The sequence below is a fragment of the Pararge aegeria genome, chromosome 21 (genome assembly GCF_905163445.1).
Source record: "Pararge aegeria chromosome 21, ilParAegt1.1, whole genome shotgun sequence".
Classification (NCBI taxonomy): domain Eukaryota; kingdom Metazoa; phylum Arthropoda; class Insecta; order Lepidoptera; family Nymphalidae; genus Pararge; species Pararge aegeria.
In genome coordinates, this window is record NC_053200.1 from 7,184,968 (window position 1) to 7,212,595 (window position 27,628).

Consider the following 27,628-nt stretch of genomic DNA (forward strand, 5'->3'; position numbering starts at 1 on the left):
CTTATAAAAAATACTGGTTTTTAATAGATTAAAAAAAGGTATTTACTATCTCATATAAATAAGGTACAAAAACGCATTTTATATAAAAAATAATTAAAGACAATGTCAAAATTATCCTTAAAAAAAAAGACTCAATTTAAATATTATGACAATCCTATCAAGAGAACCATAATGTAAATGTAATCTAACATTTACGTAATTTGGTCGCATAGTTTAGGTTATAATTAAAAAAAAGTCTATGAGTAAGGTATCCATCCACGTGGCCAATATATTACAAAATATAATATGGAGAATAGTAACCTAACAATGGTATGCCATATTATTGCATGATATTCAGCGAGTCAGACGAGGTCGTCTGGCTCCAATGACTAAACCGGTAGGTAGGCTATTCCGAATATTTTTAAAAATAATTTTGGTCCTCTTTTACGGCAGATATCAGGAGTACGATCATACTATTCGAGTTTTTTTTTTTAAACAAATGTACGAGTTGAGCAATACATATTTTTAAATACATGAATAAAATAATAATATGTGTAGCTAGCTAATGCACGAACCATTACAGCTTTATTATTGTGATATTAAGAAGGTTGCTATAAAAGAAACATGTTTTAGTAGTTCCTCTTCCAAGATCTATGGAAATAAAATAATAATTATTGTGTTACATGTTTAGTCAATATATACACTTTAGAACGCACGTTAATGCTTTACTTTTTTTTTAAAATCAATTTTAAAGTTTCTAACCTCTAGTTACCCAAGGGCGTAAATGACGAGTATACTTCGGGCTGTCACTAAACCAAAAAAAAAATATAAGGGGAAAAATAGTAGAAATCAATACTTTTAATTGCAGAGCATTTAATTCTGTATAACTTTGTTTATGTACGTCTGTATTAATTATTATAAATCACGTGTACAAAAGCATGTGTCATTTGTAAGGTTTGACTTGCAAACGACTGATATCGAAGCATATTGGTTAAAATGATATATAAACGAAGCGACTTATGTCTTTGTGTTCGCATACCTAAAGATGACGTGCAGGAAAAAATGTGTTCAGTACAAATTCTCAGCGATATCCTAGAGTTACCAATTTTGCGATGACAACTTGCGTGCCTAGGAGAGCCATTTATGACTTCTTTTTTCTACAAGATACCCATTGACTGCAATCTCATCTTTAAATACCTAAGTGGAAAGCAGTTAGGGGGTGAGTTTTATTCAACCCTTAATACCCTTAAGTGGTTTCTACACTGTATCGTGTCCGAACGCTAAATCTCTATGCAGCAGTACTTAGTCTCAGCCAAAAGCCATAAGATCGGACCAAAGACAATTATAAAATTTACTAAATTCCTAATATGCCTGAGATTGAAACATTGCGCCACGGTGATCGATACGTTTAAGCTGCATTGGAACAGCGTGGAGGGTCGAAGCCCTAATCATTCTCTCCCTATAGGAGCGGTGGCCTTGCAATGTTAAATAACTGCGGAAGTTGATAGTGATGATTGGAGGAACTGAGGTATATCCGGTTTGATAGAACTTATAAATTCCGCACAAGAATCTTCAAAGGGTCGGTTACAGTCAATTCAAGATTTGTTAATGAAGCACGTGTGCAAGCATGTGTCACTCCGGTTTGAATTGCAAATGACTGATAACGAGCAATATTGCTTTAAAGGATATTGTAAAGGTAGCGTAGTAAGTCTTTGTTTTCACGTACCAATAACTAATGTGCAGGAAAGGCAGTTTTCAACAAATATTTATTTAAAGACTTGAATTCATTTTTCTCGTGAAGCCACTAATAATTTCCAATACTTTGTTATATTATAAGGCAGATTGGAGATTAATAGTGTTGTAGGAGAGTAATAGAATAACATGATGGTTATAATAATTGTTTTTTATATTAAAAGAAAAATAAAGCCTGAAGTTAATATAATCAAACTAATCCGAAACCTTCAGATGGGAGATTGAATTTAGTAGTTCTGTGATCATCTACAGGGAAGAGTAGGAAAAGGATAGCACTACTAAATTTGAACTGTTAACTGAACATCGTGGATTAGATTGATTACAATTTTCGATGATACGTTAACAGAAATATCATTCATAAAATAAATGGTCACGAAACTCTAGGAGACATTACAAGGAAAGATGAAGTAGACGTAAGAGAAATGCAAAACGGTAATGCAAGCGTCATAAAATCACTAGAAATATACGGCGATAAATAATAATCTGTGAATTACTCGTTATAAAATATTTACCGTATTCAAGACAGCATGGTACGGATCGCGCGGTTACTATAATTATATTCATTGGAATTATACAGAAGAGAACGAATAAATAAACCTTTGGATACTAATTAAGGAAAAGGCTCTGCGCTATAAGATGCTTATCACGATTGAGCATCTTGAGAAGAAGTATTCCGCTTTATTGACCAACTTCTAAAAAATGAGGTGGTTCTCAATGCGATGCGTTTTCTTATGTATTTAGGTACACCGATTTCTCCGAGATTTCTGGGCCGATTGGTGAGATATTTTTTATTCAATGTGGGCTCTCAAGTTAGTCAATACAAAAAAGTCGTCTTTAAATGCCACTATAAAGAGCACTCATCATTTTCGTGTGATCAAGTCGTGTGATCGTCTGGTACTATGCTGACAAAAAAATATTTGTCGGTTAGAATTAAATGCCTAATGGGACAGGATAGAAATTACAACGGACCATTACACAAAATACTGGTCAAAAATATTTTCATCGGGATCAAAATGTAGGCAATAAATAATTGTTCATCAAAAAAGTTATATTATGTTATGTGTTCATTAGCAACAGAATGGATAATATTATTGGTGGATAATTTGAATGCAAATTATTTACGTCATTTTTTACATCAAACCGGCAATAAAAATGCAAAAAACTCAATTCAACCAGTCTGAAATTCTTACTAGACTGCATTCACGTTATAGCTCGAATACCGAAGTATTTTTTTTTAATTCACTTGATTCTTTTCATATTAGAATTCATGAATTTTAATATTTTAACAATATTGTTATGTAAGACTAGGGAAACATAAAATCAACATTGGAGGTTTTATTTCAATTAAATTCGTATGCTTTGATCACTACTATTTACGAGGTATACCGATATATTGTAATGCAAAGTTTCTTATTGGTTTTCATGGTCACATGTGTACAGTAAAATTAAAGAGGATAATAATAACAATGTCGCAATAATAATAAAATTGAAAGGGCGTTGCGTCCTGCATTTACTATTTTATGTTTACTATCCACAGGACCTTGTCACGTGCTAAGGGCACGCTTAGGGTCATAGATCGGTTACTAGGAATGCCCGAGCGAAGGTCTAATCATGGAAAACGCATTCGGAATTGATTGATTCAAATCAACTGCAGCCATCATCCTCATCCACAAACAATGGATTTATAAGTATCACGAACGCTTAGTTTACTAATTATTTATTGTTTTGGAAATAATAAATAGAACGGTGACAATACAATAATTTGGAATCAATGTTCTGAAATAACATAAAAAAAATGACTTTGCATGGACTGTACCCTACATAGATTCCAATATGTAGGGTAGTGACCGTATCGTAACACACAATGTGCAATTGCACTAAGCGCAACGGCGAAGCTTAAAATATATTAAAAGATTCAAGACGCATTAAAATAATAATTGATTTCGCTCGTCGATTAAGTAGTTAGCATGACACCGCTCTCTGATCACGGAGCACGAGTTCCTGGGATCCAATCCAGTGTAAAAAAACTGTAAGATAATAGGGATTCTGTCAATAAATTGATGATGATGAGTGAGAGGGAAAAATTAATGCAAACACGATAGAGACAGAAAAAATCATAAACCTTCCTTAGTCTGGTCAACAGAACGGAACTGTAAGTCAGCTGTAAGATATAACGACCTTGAACCGGATACTGTACAAGAGAAATCGTTATGTGAATCATTACATTTTTTATATGATAATTTCTTTTAATACTAATTTTATTTTAATGTCTTCTGCATGCCTTAATTTACATATCTTGATTCTGGCACGAAGCACAGGGGCGACGAATCGACGTTATTTTTGCATGAACATAGAGTCGGAAGATGACCAACGTGAAGGTTTGTTTTATCCCAAATATGTAAATAATTGTGGTGTACGTGTGTCTGTCACAGAACTAGAACTAAACAGCTGGCCTATTTTGATAACAAAAACGTGTTTGAGTACAAACACCATTTTATTGACAGACATATCTTCCAATCTTCATTACTTAACAGTTTTTGCCACTGGATTTTATCCAAAGAGTCAAACATGCTGACTACTAAATCAATTAATTGAGATTAATTCTATTATTTGAAAAATAAATGCCCTTGCTACGATTTAACGCTACCGTAATTCATATTTATACTTAACGTGATAATTATTCGAAGAGACTTTGTACAACAATAAAATAAAAATAAGATAAACGATAACAAGGAGCGTGACTAAAACCAATTAAGCCGAATTCATTCAAACAAGGTAAACAATATTTTAACAAGTTTCTAATACACGAAACTTATTTAAAGAGGCGTAACTTGACATATTTATTCGACATGTTTCAAATCGACACATTCGAAAGTTCAAACAGCAAATATGACTAGCTTCATTTATTGCCTAGACTCGCTAGAGACGGTATTAACTCAATATGGTTTGCGAAAACTAAAGAAATTATTATTGAGTAAGTATCAAGATTTTTGGAAATAGTCTGATAGGTACGTCCTTATCTGCCTACAATATATAATCAACTTGTTGTTACCCGCGACTTCTTCTGCGTTTGATTTTGTTTTTATCGTATTTAGTATCGCTAAGCCTTAAATGAGTACATGTGACTGTCAATTAATTATAGACAAATAATTTGCAATAAAATAAAATTGCGACTATAATGAAATATCTATGCTATCCTATCTCTTAAGTTGGACCAGACTGCTCACAGTGTGCCAATTTAATTTAAAATCGGTTAAGTAGTTTAGGAGTCCATCGCGGACAAACATCGTGACAGGAGATTTATATATATTAAGATGAGATAGATCATTCCGTTAACCCAAAATAAAAATAGTTTTAAAGAGCAATGCGTTAAATTTCTCTTTGGGTTTTTCTGTAAAATTTGCTTTGGGATCCGGTGGGTAGCTAAGACACTACAAGCCGATAGACATGAAGTTTTAAAAGTGCCTGTAAAGTTGGCCTATACGTAAAATAATTATTAATATTTAAAAAAAATTGTATTGTAATAGCAATTTTGTGCGTTAAAATTTTATCGAGCAACCGAACATAACAAAAAATAATTTCTGGCAGTAGTATGTTGCAGGCTTCTTATAAGATGGCATGCTTTTGATGATAACCATTTTAACTTTAATATTAAGAGGAATAAAAAAACACACAACTTTGGCGAGTTTCCTTAAACTATTTGGAATTTCAGTAGGAACACTTTCGTTCAACAACTTTTAACCGAGATCAATACTTTTAATGAAGTAACTGTGCTAAGTTGGCATAAGATATCTACGCAGTGGCAACCATAACATCAGCTCTTTACATTTTTGGTCAAATGAAGTGACGGTTTACTATGAGAAAAAGGAAGATAATATATATAATAATAATTGACACACACGTTCATATGCAGCAGTAAGTAAGCAGTGTATGGCACCATGTTTAAATGTGAAAATTGGTAGTCTTCGGCTGCTCATTAATATTGTCAATTACGTTATTGCTTGTGTTCCACTTTTTACACTAAATTTTTATAAATAAATAAATAAATAAATATACTACGACTATACACACATCGCCAACTAGCCCCAAGGTAAGCGTAGCCTGTGTTATGGGTACTGAGATGAGTGATGAATATTTTTTTGATTAATATAGATAAATACTTATAATATAAACACCCAGACACTGAAAAACGTTCATGTTCATCACACAAAAACTTTCCAGTTGGGGGAATCGAACCCACGGCCTTGGACTCAGAAAGCAGGGTCGCTGCCCACTGCGCCAATCGGCCGTCAAAATTATATCTTAAGCTTAACATAAAAGCTATGCTTTCCGCCACAGACAAATGAGAATTTTACAATGGCCTATCCTATGGGTGGATTGCCGATCATTGAACTTGTGCGTGCCGATGCTACCACGTTTTTTTTGCTAAGCCAGTCTTACCCGCTCCAGGTTGCTCGCTAGATGGGTAATCTAATTATAGGACTCTATATCCCGATGCAAAAATGGACATGCTTGTATTAGCCTCGATACAAGTTTTTTTAGGGGAATCTAAGTTGTCGTTAATGTCAGAACATTCTTAGCTTTTTAGACCTGGGGTTCTCAAAGTGGGATTACACGTACGTTTTTTTTCCTGTACCTGCTACTTTTGACACTCTATTAAAAAACACCAACGCCAACTGTTTGGAAAAAGCACTCGTTCCTTATTTAGAGCAGTGGCATCAAACATACAAGATGCCGTATTGCTTGCCGACCTTCGAAATAAGATGGCACTTTATGAAAAAGAAGATTAGAAATCAAGATGATGGGGAGTTTGTACGGTGCTGAGCATACTAATTACTAATAATATGAGTTCATTAAAAAGAGATTAAACTTGAAAAATATAGACCGGAAAAAATGCTTCAAACGCTACTCACATAATACGAATATAATTCAACATACGGCATATTTTAGCTCAATTGAAAACTGTAAAACACGTCCTGACATACAGGATAACCGAAGAGTGACTAATCGCTGAAACACAGTATGTACGAAACTACCTCATCGTAGGCATATAATATTATTTGATGGCTCAATTTGAGGCGCGTTCACGTCATGTGGAGAATATTAATTCTATAATAACAATGACAAGCAAAATACGACAAATCAGTGTCGCTTACACTTCTTCATTTGTGATAGTTGTCTTTTGAAAAAAACACATTACTCAAATCAAAATATGCTTTATTGTACACCATAAATAAAGCAATAACAAACACAATTGAAAATAGAGGAATAGAGGTACTATCGCTTAAAAGCGATCTTTATAAGGCAACCTACAAAAGGACATGAATTTAAGAAGAAGGGTTAGGGTATAAACATTGAAACAATATATGTAATATTGATTTATAATTACCATGTAATTAATTTACATATATACAAATAAATAATATAGAACTGCCCATCAGTGTTTATTCTGCGTCTATTCATAATATGATTATTTGATCAAAACTCCAATATGAAATGTCACCCGCCGACAACTGTGTGTGTCAACTTCCGCATTTTTTTTTTTTTTTTTTTTTAATGGCTTGCGTTTGTACCAATTGGGTACGATTTACTTCGCCAATGTCACGTGGTATGGAGGAGACACGCTTTTGAGAATGATCGGTGAAATATGAGGAAGACCAAATTTTAATCTTGACGCATTTAAATAAGTAGCAGATTTTTGGCTTCTCCTTTATGAGTTAATTTCCAACAGAAAAACAGATAATTAGAATGTTAGTTTGTTGGAGATAGGAAGGTTCTTACATATATATTTACAACTTAATATTATTACACTTAACATATTTACATAGGAATCTACAGAATGGGCTAAACACAGACATTAACAGACACTCAACATTTAGAGGACGAGGAACTTGGACTGGGAGAACATCATAGAGGAACTTTCGCATTTATAATATTAGTATGAGGCACCTACTCATGTCACATGTCAAAGATCGTGGAAATTATTTATGAACCCACCTTCCTATGTCACATTGCAATGAAAATGTTCACGTGGAACTGATTAAATGGTTTCCAATTATACATTGAAACTAGTGTGTGTAATTGATTGATAGATAAGTATGAAGACAATGGATATTTAATTGTCTCAAAGTCGTCATCTGAGAGGCTAACTACCTACAATAATTACTGTAACGATAGATGTATTTAATCCATGCACGTTAATGTCTTTAGAATAAGGTTTCGTTACGTAATTTTTTTTTTACTTATATCGCCCTTAAAGATAAAATACGAAATATTTTCAATATAACCACCTTGATGTTTCCGGAAGTGTTATTGTTCAAAAAATGCATACTTCCTATGTGTACAAGGAAAAATAAAAAGGATGCGATGCCCGCGTATGTATAGTTCCAAATGTTTGAACGCAAAATTTTAATTTCAAAATGCGTTCTAATCGCATACAGTTTTGAATCTTTGTTTACCTCCCTTGTGCAGCGGTATGCGCTGTGGATTTTAAATAAGGATGTCTCGGGTTCGAGTCCTAGCTCGGGTCAGCTAAGTGTGGCTGTAGGCTTCGAGCATTCCGTGCAGTATGGTAGAGAAATGGTTTCAATAAACTGCCATACACATTTCAAGTAATTGTGTTTCCATCTTAGACTGTATTGTCACTTAGGTGTTATTGGCCGCAGGTCAAGAGCAAATTTACAACCCAATCCATCAAAACTTTACCCAATAAGGACGCAGTTTCTTAGTACTTCTTAGCACTTCAATACTTCTGTGTTCATAACATATTTGACACATTCTGTTAAATTTACACATAAATCCTCCGAATTGTTATTTAGTGCAGAAAATCTCTGCCAAAATGAGAAGTGTGAACTAAAAACCCCATTAAACATAATAAAATAAACGGTATTTTTGCATGCAATATAGGTTAGGCCGTTACTTATTCACAGAAGTGACAGATAAGGATAACAGTCATACGTATCAAGACATAGTTTGAATTTTCAATAGGATCTTACGACAATGCTGCCTGAAAATACAAAGTTTGTGCAAGCAACTCACGGAAAAATACTAATTCTTATCAACAATACTTATTTTAATAGATGTTCGTGATTTTTTTTAAAAATAAGACCTTTTTATATTTTGCTTCTCCATTATCTATCTATGTTTTTATATTATATATATATATGTATCTACAAGCTAGGTTGTGAAAACTTTTTGAGTGAATAAAGCATTTTAAAATATTTTTTTTTAATTTTGGATTTGTAAACGTCGTGGACAAGTGCAAAAATAATTATCTGTTAGAGCAATTAGTTTAAAAAAATATCGGTTGATGAACTTAGTAACAGTTATTGGAACATGAGTTTTGCGAATTAATTGAATTTTTATTTTTTTTCATTACAACATTAATTTAGTGCATATTTATAGAAATATAGTGAGTTGACATAATGATAAAGTTTTGCAAAATATTTTTATCGTTAAACAACGCCACTTTTAAGTTAAATCGTCCATTCAATCAAAACCTATCAGAAACGTATTATTACAACGACCTGACCTCTTCATATATATTGTACGTGCTACGTTGCCAGTAGTTTTGGGAGATTTGGATTCTCTTTGTATCATGCCACTGAAACATTGTTTTGATTAATACGCGTAATTATATAATTAATTAATAATAACGGTACCCATTTAGTTTTCATTCGCATATATATATGTATACATACAATCCATAAAAAGGGACGAGTCATTAAAAATATAGTTTGGCAATCTAGAAGGGTATCGAATACACTTAGCGAATTTTACAATGAGTCGTTTGCTGTTAGTGCCATTTGTTGGTCAGAAAAGGACATGATGATGCGGTACGCTAAAGCATGATTTAAAAGCATTGCAAAAAAATATGATGAGACTTATCGCCGTGCTGCGTATCTCTTTGTTCTATAATAATAACAAAACAAAATCGTCCTTTCGATAAATATAGTTGATGAGTAATGTATTATTTATTTATTGTTCTTAGGTTAATGACAATTCGTTTCAATGTTTATTTGAATCAAAATTCCTATCGAAGTTTGTTGACAGTTTCGTACAACAAGGGCGTATTGGAATCCTCGTAGCTTTAATTTAAAGTTAAAGAATGGAGGTACCACCATCTACTCACTAAATGAACGAATTTTAAAATAAATGATGAAATGTCTGTGCTATCATCATCATCATCATCATCATCCTCATAATATCAACCCACCACCGGCCCATTTCTGGGCCGTAATCCACCACGCTGGCTTAGTGCGGATTAGAAGACTCCGCACACTTTTGAGAACATTATGGAGAACTCTCAGGCATACAGGTTACCTCACAATGTTTTACTTCACTGTTGAAGCAAATAATATTTTAATTGCTTAAAACCAACATAACATAGAAAAGTAAGAAGTGCGCGAAGGAATTCGAAAACGGGCCCCCGAAAGTGAAGTCGAAGTCCTAGCCACTGGGCTATCACCGCTTCAATTTGCGGAAATAACATGATATCCAACGAAAGTTAAGCTAAATCTTATATCTTTTAAATCTTTAAACGAGCAATTCTTGTATATATATAATTGGAATCTCGGAATCGGCTCCAACGATTTTCATGAAATTTAGTAGTATCTAGCTAGGATTCATTTATATTGGAATCTCGGGCAAAAACTGCAAAAAATATCCTTTTTGAGAGATTCTGATGCGTGCGATGCGTGAACGGTAAACGTTACGCCAAACAACGGAAGTATGTAGTAAGTATATCGGAATTGTTGTTTTTTTAAGTTCTATAAAACAGTCCGCGACAACATGCGAATATTTTTTAAGTCGGCTCATTCGCGGACGAAGTCGCGCGGGTTTGTTAGTTCGCTATAATCTGCAAAAAAACAGGAAATCTGTGATGCGATTTATACTCCTTTTATCATCCGAACAAATAGGTCTTCCAAAATTAACTCCCTTGGCAATAATTTCTTGTAAAGTAATCATCTACTAAGGATGCTCCGGACGGAAACGTGCGTAGAGTATAGAACGTAGTTTGGTATGGAAGGACGATGGTGTAAAAATTATGAATTGAACCGTGCAGATTTCCTTCTTCTCGCGAATTATATCAAATTAAGCTTAAGGTTCACAGTAGATAGTTTTGGATGTTCAGCGTATGCTTATCCTTACTTATATTATAAATGCAAAAGTGTGTTCGTTTGTTTGTTTGTTCTTTCTTCACGCCAAAACCAACCAACGAATGAACCTGATTTTTGGGGCATAGAGTTAGATGAAACAACGGGGAGTACCTAGAGTAGTAAAATGGTACTTTTTATCCCTGGAAAGCCAACGGCTCCCACGGGATTTGTAAATAAGTCGGGCAACAGCCCGTATCAGCATAAAACAGATCCGCGTTTTCATATATTTATTAAGGTTATCATCGACGAAGGTTTACATCACAGTCGGTCGAGACACGCACGCATAAAAGGCAAAAACAAATCGTAAAACCTGTTGCATTGTTCCGTCGCGAGAGATCTCCACTGTCGTGATAAAAGCAAATCATTTTCTAACACGTGTCCTATTTTACAAATAATGATTTTGATGTTCAAGGACGAGAGTTAGATTGATACAACTCTTTATTGCACATAATTAAACGATAAAGGAGTAATATAAGAAGTAAGAAAAAAAAAAACAAAATTAAGAATGCTCAAAGGCGCAAGGTCCTAACGCAATAGGTTAATTAATCATAACATGAACTTTATTAAATTTACGTACCTATTCTTACCTATTCTTCAAGTACTTTTTTAAATATTGCTCGAGTATTTATTAAGATAACATGTACAGATTTTGAGATAAAGACGTGGTTAATAAAAGGGGATATCGAAAGATGGACAATAAGGCCCATATTTTTCAATAAAAGAGTATAACGTCGAAGTTGTTAGACATTGTTGTGCCACACTTGAACTGACAGAATATCAGAGCGTAAAAAAATACTGCGTAACGATTCTGATAAGTTAAAAGTAATCTATTTTCTTTTATATTAACCCTCTGTATATTATAGATTTAATTCGGCTTTGGGTCATATCATTACATAACAATATGAATTTGTTACACAAAATTTAATTTTTTTTTAATTCAAAAATTATAGATTCCAAGAGGCTCACAGTCACAGCACAGAAACAGTGCAGTTTCATCAAACTCTAAGAAGTCACATCTCTCGGTGAAAAATTAATTTATTAAGAGTACGGTAAAAAAATGGACTATTTACTCTATTGAGTCATCAAAAATAAATCTTATACGCGGTAATAACTAATAAACCAGATAATACTTAAAATGTACATATATATATATATATATATACTTCCACTAGAAAGCCTGATTTCAAGTCCACTAAAAAACCTAATTCAACATTACAGAGCGCAGAGACGTCACGAAACGTTACCAAAATCGTAGATAGCGTTAGACAGAGTGAAAGTGAAGCAAAACCAATCAATATTATTAGACAATATTGATGTTTTGCGTCTTTTTAAATAATAGCGTTAAAACAGCCAAAAAATTAAATTTATTTACATTTTATTCCAGATGCGTTTTCTTTCAGTTTCGAATACTAAATTCGTATTCATGATTTGTAGCACAAATTACTTTTGTCTGCCTCATGGCATTACGAAATGTCACCTCGGTTAATAACATAGTAAAACAAAAATTACTTTTTGCGTCTTTTGTTTATTAAACGGCACACATTAGGTATCGAATATTTTATCTATCACCTCACTTTTCAATTAAATTCAAATTTTCGATACATTATAGTTCGTCCGCACTTAACATAAAACTAATTCAAATATTTTTTATTGAATCATATTATCAAATGTACACTGATAACACGATATCACTAAGTTTTATCAAACGACACAATCACATAATCTGTTGGAATATAATAGATTCCAACTTTTTTTGACACTGAAAAATTAATATGCACGTATATCTAAATTTGATAGAACCTAAATGTGGGAATATCCTTTTTCATGTAGAAATTTCTATAAAATTTAAAAGTTAAAAGACAAGTTAAAAAATTTACTTCACAACTGAATGATAAAAATATAATTCAATCTTAAAAATTCAAACGTGGTGAACAAACACGACTCAATAGCCTTGGATTTTAGAACTCCTTTCAGAAGACATATGTCTAGGAGTGGAATTCAATTGTTGTTGATGATTATATATACTAAATAGTCGATGAAAAATTACTATGCTGCATTAAAGGAAATTATAATTTATAAGGTTATAAGGTATGACCCTTAAGAGCACCATCTACTGAAATGTTATTTTTTACCAAACCCATTAAAGGAAATTATAATTTATAAGGTTATAAGGTATGATCCTTAAGAGCACCATCTACTGAAATGTTATTTTTTACTAAACCCTATGTTGTAGTGGAGGCATTCTGGAGTTTTTGCGAGGCACTCATATAGAAGATGATAGAAGCTATATTATATCGTTGACATTTTTAATTCCATCAAAATCTCTAGGCTTAAGCAAATTGTGTTAGTCAACTGGTAAACAATATTTTCAGGTGAATGCTAGTGTGTTTGAAATTTTTCCTAAGTACAAGCCATTTTCACAATAGCCATGTTGATTGTTGGAATGTGTAACAAAGCTGTTTTTTTCGAATAAAAAATGTTGATCGACATTAAACAACTGGTAAACTTACTACATGCAAAAGCAATTGTAGTGATCTATAAAGTATTGCGTTTCTGTAATTTTCTATTATTATATTTGAAATGAAACTGGCATTTTGGCACAGAATTTTTCTGTGACGCGAATACAAAAACGTCTGCGGTTCAAACTCACAAATCCAATTTATCAAAACAAAGGAAACTACACCGTTAATTAAAGTAGATTTTGTTATACAAATGAGTTGTAGGAATAATTATTGTGCAACCAGAGTATCCCTCAAGGCTGATGGGTGAAACCGATACCGACACGTCCGTATAGTTTGCCTCACCGCCGCTACTTTCCGCGCTCTCTAGTGGTTGGGATGTCCAACGATATTTATAGCTCACTTCTGTTTATATTGTTTTCCGTAATGACTTAGGATTTTATGTTTTACATGATTCCTAATATTTATTGCAGTTATTGATCATTCACAATAATATGTAAATATGAATCATGTTAAACATTTTTTTTATTGTATATATTGTTTTTATTTTTTATTCTACTACAAGTTGGCCCTTGACTGCAATCCCACCTGCTGGCAAGTGATGATACAGTCTAAGATGGTAACGGGTTAACCTGTCAGATTTATGGCAGTTAAACCCATGCTGAATTGCTTAGCGGCACGTCTTTTTCGGTAGGGTGGTAACTAAACATGGCCGTAGCCTCCCACCAAACCAGACCAGGCAAAATTCAGAAATTATGAATTCCCAAAGTATCATTGCCGGGAATCAAACCAGGGACCTCCAAATTTAAAACTACAGCGCTAACAGCTGCGCCAGTGGTCGTAATGGAAGTAATTTCATTAGAAATAAAACAGACTGAAGGTAGATTGAATTCTTAAATAGATTGAGGAAGCGTTGTTTAAAACAAAACCACGAACAATAGGTGCGAACAAAATTCAAATCACAGTCACTTCCGATCGGTTGCCTGATGTTTTCGTGGGCGTCACCTTCATAGGTTACTTCCTGAGCGGACTTCCAATAGCCAAACTACGAGAGGAAGATTGCTGTCGGAGCAGCGACCGACCGCGCTAACGTAGCCTTGGACGCGAGCTCCCTGCATTCTAATCGAACGGCCTTGCGGAAGCGCGTGCGCCGGACAGCTCTCGTAACATGCACTTCTTGACCGGCGTAATATCAAAAGATCCGACGCCCGATCGTTCAGCTACACGTAACTATTACAAAAAAGTAGCTAATGCTAAGAAAGCAGAACTTGCGGCGAAACTGTTACTAACGTTGTAGTCGTTGGATGGCATTACCGTGTTGTCCTGCACCTGGAACAAGCAGCGATTGATCCCAATGCATGGCGCATACATGCTGATACATGAGTACAATGCTGAGCTGAATTCCAGGTTGTGCCCAAGAAAAAATATGGGGTGTCGTTGGCATTGTTGTGTGGAGCCATCACTTTCTTTCTTTTTTATAGAAGCCCGATAAAAATAAATATATTTTAAACATACAGAGCTATGTGATCAGATCCTTTGGGCTTACTAACATCGCTTAAATCAATATTCAATACTGCTTTAAGCGATGTTAGTAAGATAAGAATTGCGATAAAATGACAGCTTTATGGTATAACTTGACGTCCCTAAAATAATTCTACTGCTTTTAAGCGGTGGCTGGCAGCTTACTGCCTAGTATTTAGTTGTAGGTTATATCGAATTGTGAATACAAAGGTGGTAAACAGGCCCATTTATACGTGTACGAATGACTCGTTGAGTAAGTAATGTTTAAACTAAATAGACCGCTGTAGCCAGTAATGTCGGTGTTGATACGCACCAGCGAATCTATACAAGATTGGCAGTGGTTTAGTATTCGTGTGTACTTTAAATTAAATATAAAACTTACGGCATAGTGTTTAGCTTCATGTATGTGTCTAGAGGCAGGGGCTCCGTACTTTTATTATTTTCGTTTGTTCCGGAGAGCCGTCGTGCTGTGCGTATCCAGCTACTCCTTTGTCTTCGGAAGCCTTTGTCGTTTTTTAATAACTGAATATGCCTTTTAACAATGTCATGCCATTTCCATTTGACTGTTGCAGGGGAATCACTAGCAGCATCCTCTTTACAGATTTGCAAACCGTCACTAAACCTTCGCATATTTTGTAAATATACTTCATTTGATTTAGGAGGAAGGCTTCTTCTTCTCTCTTCATGAACTATGCACGATTCCTGAGCATTTTGTTCGGCTATCCATTTTGAAATGAAATCATTTTTATCACAGACTTGAGTAATCACTGGCTCTTCTTTGGGTTGTGGTGGTATCCAATCCAAGCTGACCCATTGACTAGATTTTGGTTTAGATTTAAAAATTACGTCTATTTCATCATCGCAGTCCGACGAGCCAATCGAACAAACAGAGGTCTTTTTTCTTCGAAATCGCGACCGTACTATCGGTTTGCAACTTGAAAATGACTCAGTATTTGACACAAAGTCTGTAGTATCTTCTTTTCTTACATCCTGTAAACTCTTAAGAGCACTGTTAATAGTCTCTATGTTAGCGTAAGAGTTTTCGGAGCAAGATGAGTCCACACTAAACCTGCCTCTTTGTACCGGCTTAGATCTAGCAACATTTGTGCTACAACTTTCAATTATCCCACAACCTATGTCTCGTTCGCTAATTAAGGATATTCTCCTTTCATTGGATCTTTCGTTTTCCATTTCTATTATTTTAGCCATGCTGGTAAAATTATTTTCTTTAGCAGGTTCAATTATTCTAGTTAATTTTTGGGATAGAGATTCCTCCTCAATATATTCGGTACTATTAGTAAGGGTAGAAACTGAATTGTCTTCATTAAATTCTATAATCCTAGTAATTTTTTGTGTCATTTCATTATCTTCCTCTAATGCCACAGGTGAAGGAAATTTATCGTTCTCAAATTCAATTATCCTAGTTATCCTTTGCAAGGGTTCTTTTTCGGGTTCATTCATACTTTCTGAATTAAAGTCGTTTAATTCGATTATTCTCGTTATTCTTTGGGGGTAATTGTCTTTCTCTGTTCCATATCGTTCCTCAATTTTCGGATTTTTGGTTTTGCTAATACAAAATTGACTATCTAATTCGGGATATTTCGTTTTAGATGAACTGGAATTTTCAATTATTACCTTTTCTTCTAAGGAATTATGGCGGCTTTTTGCTATCTGTAGTGCACTCTCAGAGAGGAAAACACAGGGAACCTCCACTTGCATTGACATTTTGCGTCGTCTAGTCATGGTTTCTTTTTCTTTATTAATGTCATTTTCTAAACTTTCGGACACCGCCGTAGGTGGTAAAATAATCGGTGTCCCCGCTACCATACGTAAGAAGTCTGTAACGGCAGCTATATGGGCTCCAGTAACGGCCCCTTGCAATTTAACACCAGAAACTTGATGGGGTACAAGTTGATTATCGCGCATACACCATACAACGGGCAAAGCCCCTTCTGACACCATCGTCTTGTCTCAAGTTAATAAAATTAAAACACTATTCAACAACAGTCCGATAAACTATCACAATGGTACTCAAAATCACTGGCGCATTTCAGGGCTACAGCCTTTCTTAAAACAAAAACAATATGAAACTTTAAACACGTAAGTGTGACGTCTATGGGGCGACATAGCGCAGACGCGGTGGGTGCAAGCGATGCGTAGCGCGGCGAGTCTACGCGTCCGAGCGGCGCGGAGGTCGCGAGAGATAAGGCGGTGAGAGTCGCACGCGCAGCGACGCCGCCCGCACCGCCCCGCCGCACCAAAGCCATCTCTTATGATCATACATAAATTTTTATCTGATGCACTCTGGTAAATTATGTAACGGTATAAATGACCTATTAATCTTTAAATTAACTATCGTAGGAATTTGTCAATTCCATTACTGGGCAATTATGCGATCTTTCATTAATCTCTATAACCCTGTATAGTTTTAAAGTTGTATTAGGTTATATACATTACATATTTCGGTTCATTTTACTAAATATTTTAAGTATGTGGCCATGATTATATATTTTTTATTTCAAATTTTATTAAACTTTGTCTAATTGGGCATTCCTAGGCTAACTATTTTAATATTATACAAATGGTAACACGATCACTAGAAAATTAACAGTGTTACGTTTTCCACAAATTTCATTATTAGCATAAAATATGCAGGCATACCAATTCAAGATTCGCATTACTGACGCAACGACTGCGAACTGAAATTAGTAAAACATTCGTCTACCGCGGACATCGTTTATTGTAACTCAACGATTACAAGACATTTACATTCATCGTCAGCGATAGCTCATTACAATTTATAGCTTTAAATCTATGAAATATTTCAAACAGAATATGTTTCGTTGGTTCATTAAAGGTGAGCTGTTTATTGAACGGTACGTCGCGTCGTAAGCTATCCAACCTCATCTCTGACCATCCTGACAAGTACTGTTAGAGCGTATTGTTATTGTAAAAGTAATCTATTGGTTAAACTAAGTGGTCTTAAACATCGAGATGTAAGGTAACTCTACTCGTTTTTATACCATTGTGGAATAGGAAAAGAAGTGGTAACAGAAGCTACATGTAACTTCCAAGAGTATCCTTGCATTGGTTTTGTTTCCTCCGATGTTTATATATTTTTTTCATATATATAGCGGGTAAACTTGCCATGTGAAGTGCCATCTCTTCAGTGCTTTAGGATTCCAAGAGGCATCGTTTTTAGACGCAACTTAAAATAAAATCAAGTAAGGCCGATCAGTTAAAAGTCAATTCAAAAGCTTCATATTACACAGCACAAAAAGTCACAATAGCTTGATCATAATGGCGGACAAAGCTCATAATAACTAGCAATTAAACTTGAAGGACACAATGTATAAGCTCAACGCAATTACATGCACAAATGCCAATCAACAGTTAGTATCGGCGCCGGCGCATTTTGTGATGCGCGTCCCGTATCTAGGACAGACAAATCAGGTATTAATTATCCACACAGCGACTAATCAACCTATGTTGTGGGTCAGTGAGAAGGAATGTCATCTCTGTATATTATGTTATTTTTATTATTGATTTTGACTAGACTCCACGTCACATAATATCTTAACAAATACCTTGAATGAATTCTTTTTTTTGGTCAATTTAGAACCTACAGTCTTTTTCGAAATACTTTAAGTGCATTTATATGGATGCAGTTTGCTTAAGCATCGATTAGTTGCACTTCACTTTAAGCCATAAAAGCGGCTTACTACTTTCGTCCTTTTTCAAAGGGCACGTAAAACTATTAGGTCCGGTTAGTTATCACTAGTAATCAGATGTTATCTGATAATAATCGCTAACAGATAGTAAAAATTATTGTACACTTTAAGCCTATTAAGTACGCATGTTTAAAATCACGTATGAAAAGATTACATAGGTGGGAGATTTCATTAACGTCAAAACACTATAGTATATTTCTTCAAACTGGTTATAGCAAAATAAATTTACCTATTTGCTAGTAAACTAGGGGGTATTTACTTGAGAACATAATGCTGTAATTATATATGTATAGAAAATTAAGAGAAAATATTAATATAAGATGATTATGCAAGATAATTTTATTGATATATTTTATTAAATGTGTAGTAAACCACTCATCATGAAATCTATGAATATCTATTTTTTATTCATAACTAGCTTATGCCCGCGACTTCGTCTGCGTGGACAACTTTTAATCGTACCACGGGAACTATTTGAGAGATGGGTATAGAATGTCATTTTCCATAGCATAGGCACACCGAATTTAAAAGCTGTCTGCCCGCGACTTAGCTCGTTAGAAGACGTATATTTTCAATGTTCCCTCGGGAACTACTTAAGGAATCGGTATTAAAGGTAGGCTTTGTTCTTTTCTATGTCAAAGGCTACATGCATGTCAAATTTCATCCAAATCCGTTCAGCCGTTTTTACGTGACAACAAACATCCAAACTTTCACGTTTATAATATTATATTTAGTAGGAGTACCTATACCCTTCCAGTAAGCTTTCAATTATCAAGACTACACTTTTAATGTCGCACGCAATGCGTGATTGACTTTTAGGCCCGAAAGGGCTTAAACCCCGAGCCGTATATCCTGAGAATAAGCACGCCAAAATTTATTCAAATTTTTTAACTCTTCTCTTTGGTTCTGTTATTAACATCACATTCGTTTTTTACGGCGGGTTTCTTAAACAACAATTATGTAAACCTGTAATGAAAATTAGGTTTTCGTTTAATGAGTTCATAGAATAGTATATTTGTCACATTACATCAAACTGCATCACCTCTACGGCAAGTAAGCTAATTGGGGAAAACCGTATGTTAATATTACAAAACGATTTGCTAATAGGGAAGTTACGCCGAAATGTAGTATAACTTAAAGACAGGTAGGTAAGTGCAGTAGTCAGAAAGAACATATTTGTACAAAATGATTAAAATTACGTAGATCAACAAATTATAATGAAGGGTTCATAAAAAAGGTCAAGTCCAAGAACATAATAATGGGTGACAAGCAGGTTGGATTAAAGACGGCCGTTAACATTGGAACACAATGCGTAATATTATTGACGTTGCTGCATACGAGTGCTAACAAGATCCGAGCGAGCGTCCGATTCGAAGAACCGCTTTCTGTTTAGTGGAATTTCGGTAAGACCGAAGCAGCAGGAAAAAATATCTCAAGTGTTAATTTCTATACGTAAGTTTAAAGAGAACAGTTTTGTTTGTACATTAAGGTTGATAATAAAAAACAAATCTGTCGATTTTAGTGGTTATAATATTTATTTCCCGATAGATCCCATCCTACGGGACAAAACTAACTTGCTGCTTATGATTGTAAATAAAAACAATACCCTATATATTAATACTGACATCGCATGGCAGCCGCAATTTTCATTTTAGGATAGTCAAACAGTTTAAAAACGTGTTAAGCCTTGATCACGCTCCTAAAAATATGAGCGATGGCTCATCCAAGTCGGAATACAGTCTAGAAAAAATTATCCAAAGTATATATTAGCTCATAAAAAATTCAATGTTTATAACAAATTGATATAATAATATAATACACATACAAGATCACGTGATGAAACTTAATTAAAGTTCGAAATGACCCTGAAATTAATATTTTTTGATAATTTTACAGTGATGAGCGATGATGCAGCCTCGTAAGGAGCGCGCTTGATTATAGGTGGTAGAAAAAACCGAAAGGCCATTCCAGATCCTTTCGGTGCGTATTAGAAACGAAAACGTAATGCGCTTTGTTAGAGTCGTAAGGGTGTAGATAGTTACGGTAAAAGGTACGGAGGGAACCAAAACTCACATGTTAATCTCACATGCTAAGCGAAGCTCTTAATCATTATCTTATGGGAGAGAGAGGTTGCATCCAGCGGCGCTTAATAGCAGTTCTGCCATCATATTTTCACGTTTTTCTCAGTTTTCCTGAGCCCCTGCCAACATTACAGTAAAAGAGCTTTTGAACTTGACATTTTTTTGAATTCCAATGCCAATGTCAGCCCAAACAGCGGCCCGATAACGTGGCCTACTTCTTAAAATTTTGAAAACGTATATATATTTCTGCTAGAGTTATTCTTACACATGACTATTAACATGAATTCGCGGACGGCTATGTTTCAGTATAAAAACTTGTGTGTCGTATATGTTATTAATTATTATTGGTAAAATATCTGATAGGGTAAAATTATTTGATTTATCTGCGAAATCCGAAGAACACCTAAAGCTTTGTAGGTCTTTATGATTAAGCTTTACAGCCACCGTGACAGTTTGACGGAGATACATCGGAAGCGATTTCGATTCTTATCGAAATATAAATCAAAAATGTGTCCGTTTCACATGTTATTTTTCGACCTGATTTCAATTGAGCTCTTTACTTATTTATCAAACGCTACCTAATTAACTTGAAAATGACTGAATTTTTATGTATAATCTACCAACCTTGCTCGTATTTTAAATTCGATTACAAATTGGAATTTTCGTTGCCAATGACCTACTTATTTTTCTTGGATACTTGGATAGACATCAACGCAATATTTAGATATATTTCGCATTGACACAGTAGTCATGCTGTTCAACCACGTACAAGGAGCATAGGGTCGTGAACTCACGGTCTTAACTATAACATGCACATCAGTTAGACATTAATAGGCATGAGGACTATATGAAAAACTGCCCTATGATGTTCGGAAGTATCTGCTATATCCGAAAACATCAACTGGTTTCTCAAATTATTGATTTTGGTATTGAGAACAAAAACTTAGCAACTGATAATTTGACATCACTAATTACTTTCAATTACGTCCAAAATTATGTTCATATAGACGTGGCCTCCTAATTTAGCATTCGGCGTTTTCCCTGTCATGGCGTCGCATCGCTAGATTGATGATCGCTAGATTTTGCAGTTTTATTTATTGAAAATAAATACCAATCTCACTTCGAATATAATTAAAAATACGTTTTTCATAATACATGAATATCATTAGATAGATACAATATTTTAGCGATTCTTTGTTACTGTCCTGATGCCTATTAGATGGATGGTTATTACTGCTGATATTCATTACATTGAGAATGTACTGTATTGTTTGCCTTACATTTTGTCAGATATATGAATTACCAATATTGAAGATTTAGCGCTACGAAAATAAGTAAATATTTGACTGTTTTTACTCACAACTAAATACCTAGAAAACTCGTAAGCTTTACGTCATTTATCCTTCACAAATAATTTAAAAGATTCTGCGAATAATTTTGACAAGGTCCTCCCCCTTTATTCTGACAATTATAACGCAGGTAAATACTTAAACACCAATTTGAGGAAACATTTAATAAAAAAATCTTAACAAAGGATGAGAGCCTTTAAGTTATAAATTATTTAACTATTAAATTAATAATAATAGCAAGTGAAACTATAATTTTTAAATATATAAAATCTTTTTGAAGCCTAAATCAACCTTCTGATGATCATCGAGATTCGAGAACAATTATAAGGTACCCAACACTATGTGGTTACGCGTACGTTAATTGTTATGGACACCCTATTACCATCTTTCAATTCTGTCATCAGATATTTTTTTTGACCCCATATTATTTTGTCCGACCGACAATTGGTAAATTCAGTTGCATCCTAATATCTATGGCGCTATCTTTATCAAAAAGAACATTGTGAAAAGCCACTACTTTCTAATGTATCAATATTTAGTTTTGAGATTTGAGTGCAGCAAAAGACTAGGGACTCAAGTAACTATCTCAATTAAAGAGAAATAATAGTAAATTATTTATGATAAACATCGCATTACAGATTTTTGCCCTACAGCAATTCAAATCCCATCGTTACACGTTACACTAAGTTTTCCAAACAAATTCTAGGTGCCTGGAGACAGCGAGAGAAGGCTTAGGAGGAATCGGTAGCTTAATTTTTAGCCAAAACATTTCCAGGGGAAATTTGTTGTTAGGCAGTGGCAGAGGTAATTCTCTGAGTGGCCAGTGCATATTCATGTCGGTTCGATGTGCTAGCACAGTAATTTCGTGGAAACCGTCAACGGCGCAACGTTGGCGCCAGGAGGTGGCGCCTGCAAGACCGATTCACGACGTTCGCTTTTTTTGTCGTTATATATTAACACATCACTTTCAATTATTAATACAGCTCCGTCATGTATGGATTAATGTTGGTACTGTGGTTAGTCTCACTCAAACGCTTCAATATGTATGTACTCATCCGTATTTGTTTCTTTTATAAATTTAGGTTACGGAATGTTTGCTCTTTCACCCGACTGGACTACATTAATTTATCAAAAGATAATTTAGGATGAAACCAACGAGCAAAACCTTAAAGAAATAAATTATTAGTGGTTTCTGGTGAAAAGGCGAGATTGTGTAGATATAAAGAACATACAAAAGACAAAAAAAAATAGGATAAGTCTATAGACAAAAAACATTTCACCAAATTTTAGGCGGTGACTATTGGTCAAAGGTAGATGTATTCCTAGGAATATCCTTAGATTAGGCGTTACTTATTTAGCATTGCCTTGTTCGTCGTATGCGAAAACGGGCATGAGAGTTGGAATTAGAAAGGTTTACTTAGGAAAACCTATCTTAATAGCGACTGATGATATTGTTATTCTTACTATTCCTAGTCTAAACAATTTCATACCCTATCTTTTCTGTTTATTTTATTTGCATTTGAATTCCTTATTACAACTTCGTAGACCTTTTTCTCATTCTTTTACTTTGCATTTCTTTAGCTAAAGTTCAAGTATCTGAAATAAGACGTCCTTGTCGGTTTTTCAACTGATGTACGAGTATGAGCATAACGAGTGGGCATTTATTCTTACATAGTTATCACATTTATCTAGTCAACTTAATACCTACTTTATTGCTTTTAGGAGTAATTAAAGACAAGGCAATTTAATATACAAAGTAACAAATGATGAGAATCTGACGCTTTAAGGAATTTAGCGAGCTAATGAAGTCTTAGCAAATATTTAGCGAATACATTACAAACCGCGTATTACATAAACTGAATCTTGTTGGACCACTCTGTAACAGATGATCGCTGACGCCTATATTCATTCATAATATTCAAAACCGATGAAGTATAAATTGATTCGCGTGCTAGAGTTCCGTTATCCGTACATTGATCATTTGTATAAAAAATACTTGATATGTTATGTAATGATAGATACAGTCGGTGTTTCATAAAATGTAGATAAATAGATAGATCATATACATCGCATAGGTGTTGTTCCGGAAGATGATATAATCACAGAGATAAGTAAATTCCAGATATTAATAAGAACTTAGATTTTCATATAAAATAGTTCATTTAATGTGCGTAAGCATTTAATAATGTAGTTCTGTTCTTTTTCTGTTCTGTAGATAAAAAAATCTTAATAATTGTAGAGCTTAAGTAGAGTATTGGTACCATGATATTTGGTTTTTAATAAAACAATACAATAACACAAATATAATATATCTCTTTTGTGTAATGACTACATACAACAGATCAATGTTGTATACGCAAAATATGACTCCTCGCAAAAAATACATAAGTAATGTTTACATTATCCATTTTAGCACGAGAATTGGAACAATCATGTACAAGGAAATAAGTATTACAAGCTTCTTTTGCCTATCACTTTTTCATTGATGTCAAAGACATTTTAAGCATTTTCGCATGATTGTTAATGGAATCAATGAAATTTCATGTACTTTCTCCAGAGTTATTGCAGTAGTATTGAAACGAGTGAATCAGACCATTTTATGACGATTGAAAACATTGGTAGTCTTAAAGCTGTAAATCAACAATAATTATTATTGGCCACAAGTAATAATAATTACTATCGACTATTAAAAGCACAACTCATTACTCAGATCATAAATTCTAAAATACTTGGGAAACAGCGTGGTGTAGCTCGTTTTCTTGTGTTCAGGATTTTCCAGGCATAGCCTGACGACAAGATAAGGAAAATTAATAACATTAATTAAGATTTTATGAACCTGCAAAGCGCAGATAATTTTGCCGTATTGAGTGAAAACTATCCTAAAATTTAAATAAAATCTTTCAAACTATGCATTTAGCTCATCATGATTTTAGAGATTACGTACCTATTTATTTTTTTGCAAAACTGGACTTAGAATTTAAATATGGATTAAAACAATTGTTCACACTATATTAACAGTCATCGTATTTGCTTCGCATGTCTACAAAACGTAGTCGCGAACCTTTCACTTTGACATTCGCAGCATCGCAAGCTTTGTCTGATCTCCAACAAAGCCCTTCGAAATATCGGGCCGTAGTGGATTCCAATAAAATTGCGAATTGGAAATTATTAGCAACGTAATGTGCAATTTAATTTGCCTGTCGTAACGTTCTCGAAGTACGTCAATCCGCAGATTACGGTTTAAGAGTGTTATAGACGCGAGCGTAGAAAGTTGCGGCGCGACTGGACGGCGCCTGCGTATGTCCTGCGCTCCGCATTCTCCCGTCTGAAGCTTTAAAACACGACTAAAAAGCACAAAATGTCTCCACTAAACTAAACAAAGTATATCTTGCTAGAGCCTTTAGAAGATAGAGAAAATAGACAATTATTGAACACAACCAAGGCTATCCGTTCTAAGAATAAAACGCTAATGAATAGTTTGTTGCACCCAAACGCTTCATAAAATAGGCTATAGAATAGGGAATGCGTCAGTTTATTTTGTTTTGTATTGATGGGGCAGAATTCTTAGTTACGTAGCGTTGTGATGGTTTACAGGTAATTATAATCCTGCTTGATTTATAGATATTAATATGAAAAATGTGAGGTTTAGATTTAAAGTGAAATATAGTTAATAAAGAAGAAGATGATATGAGATTTAATATCGAATAAAGCTCCTGATCTACATGAATACAATTTATTTATTTACTATGATGTGGAAATGATTAGCGGTAACATGAAGGAAATAAACGGATACTTAGCTTATTCAAGTGTTGATTTGTTCTTCAAACAGTCCATTTATTAACAAAAAAACCGGCTCCGGCAATTTTTTAATTATTGTAATTTAACAAACTTAATTGTTTACCTGTTATCTATTAGTGTTATTAATGAGTATTTTGGTATAATTTAGAGAAATTTGTTTAATGCCATCCAATTTAGAGCGTTCCTTGGCCGCTTTTAATGCTTAAAGAATTTAGAAATTTACTTAACAAGCTGGTCTACTTTTATTAATTTCAAATAGTCACTTGGGCAGCGACAGTGATGGATAAATAATTTTATATAAATAATATTAACTTTAATCTCTTTGTATGAAAAAAACGTGTGTGTACTTATGTACACGCGTTAGAAGTTATACTTGTTTCGCGTAGCTAGATAAAAATCTTTCCAAAAATTTTATCTTTCACCTTATTCTTCGTTTGTACAAAAAAACTACACTAGCAATAGAGAAAAAAAAGGTATTTAATTCATTGATAGTTTTATTATAACGCACTATCTAGTTATATAAAGTTTATTTAGATATCACAAAAACGTATTTTTACAAAATTAACGAAAAGGACGTAATAAACATAATTAAATTTGGAATACTTATAGACCCATTATCGGGCAACCGAGTTTCACTCAACATTAAAATTTGAGATTTTTGTACTATTGAATCAATTAATTCACCGGAATGAGCCCGCAGACTTTGGCAATAACATAATGTCATAATATTATTATTTCCAAAAGTTAAAAAATCTTACAAAACCGCCTCAGTGACAAATAGGTACCACATTTAATTCTTATTAGGGATCACACAGTTGCAGAAATAAGAGAAAATCAGTATTGAGAAGGCAAAGGATAAGGTAATACCAAACCAAAGAGAGCGAAAACAATACGTTCAAAAAGATTTCATGAAAGAGGAGCCTTAACCTACATTTCAAAATGATTACAAAGGAATGTCACGAAGTAGCAAAACATTGTTTGGATAATGGAGGTGTATAAACAATCGCTAACCGCGGAGTAGCGCGGGTCGATGAACGACCTAGCTCGCGCAAGGCGTTTCCTCCGATGCGATGCAATGTAAGCGCTGGAAGCGTGCGCGATTAGGACCATCATTCTGAGCGCGATCTAATTTTAGTGTAACAAGTACGCTGGGTGTTTCAGGGCGAAGCGGAGGCGCCTGTTTCGAATATCATCAGACTTCTTATTAGTAGTAAGGATTTTTGTGACACCACGTTCGGGGAAGTACTACGACAAGGCTTATTTCTGCCGCAAAGCAGCATTGTTGCAATGCTATGTTGCAGTTTGAAGGACGTGGTTGCCGATGTAATGCAATGCACATTAGGCTTAACATCTAAACCTCAGGTTTATAGAAACAGAGCGGCAACGTAAATGCTTTGAAGTTTAAATGCTTTGAAGATTTCTTTGGTGGGAGTCGAAGTAAACGCTTGATGGTTTGGGGCGAAGCAGAGGCACCTCTTTTAAATATCATGGGATTTGTGACACATATCCAAAGCAGTACAAGTGAACTATTCTAAAATATATGTTACATAATTTTTTCAGGCATTTATCATGAAGATGAAGAACTTATCATGAAGACGAAGAACTCAACGCGCTTGAAAGCTTTTAAAATATCTAGCGGTAGAAATTGGGCGTAGTAGTAATTAAACTATTAAATTATATACAAGTAATCCTTCGACTTTACAAATTACTTCCACGGATCTATGCATCAATAATTGAAATTTCAATTCAGCATAAAAAATATTGTCTGTAATACTTTAGAAACTGAAGGTAAAAATAAAA

General features: G+C 34.2%; 1 protein-coding gene across 3 annotated transcripts in view; it reads right to left on the bottom strand.

Annotated features, from left to right (window-relative positions):
• The window catches only part of LOC120633528 (tyrosine-protein kinase Src42A), a 102,003-nt gene that overhangs the window by 46,243 nt on the left and 28,132 nt on the right, over positions 1–27,628 (bottom strand). The window contains exons 1-2 of one of the 3 annotated variants that reach the window (XM_039903760.1): positions 15,252–16,917; positions 14,605–14,677 (exon numbers count right to left, since the gene is read on the bottom strand). The exons of 1 other annotated variant lie outside the window; for it this stretch is intronic. In XM_039903760.1, the coding sequence (XP_039759694.1) occupies positions 14,659–14,677; positions 15,252–16,831 (1,599 nt within the window). In that variant the 5' untranslated portion in view covers positions 16,832–16,917 and the 3' untranslated portion in view covers positions 14,605–14,658. Of the gene's footprint in view, positions 1–14,604; positions 14,678–15,251; positions 16,918–27,628 lie in introns of those variants that run through there. One more of the 3 variants, XM_039903759.1, reaches the window with a different exon arrangement.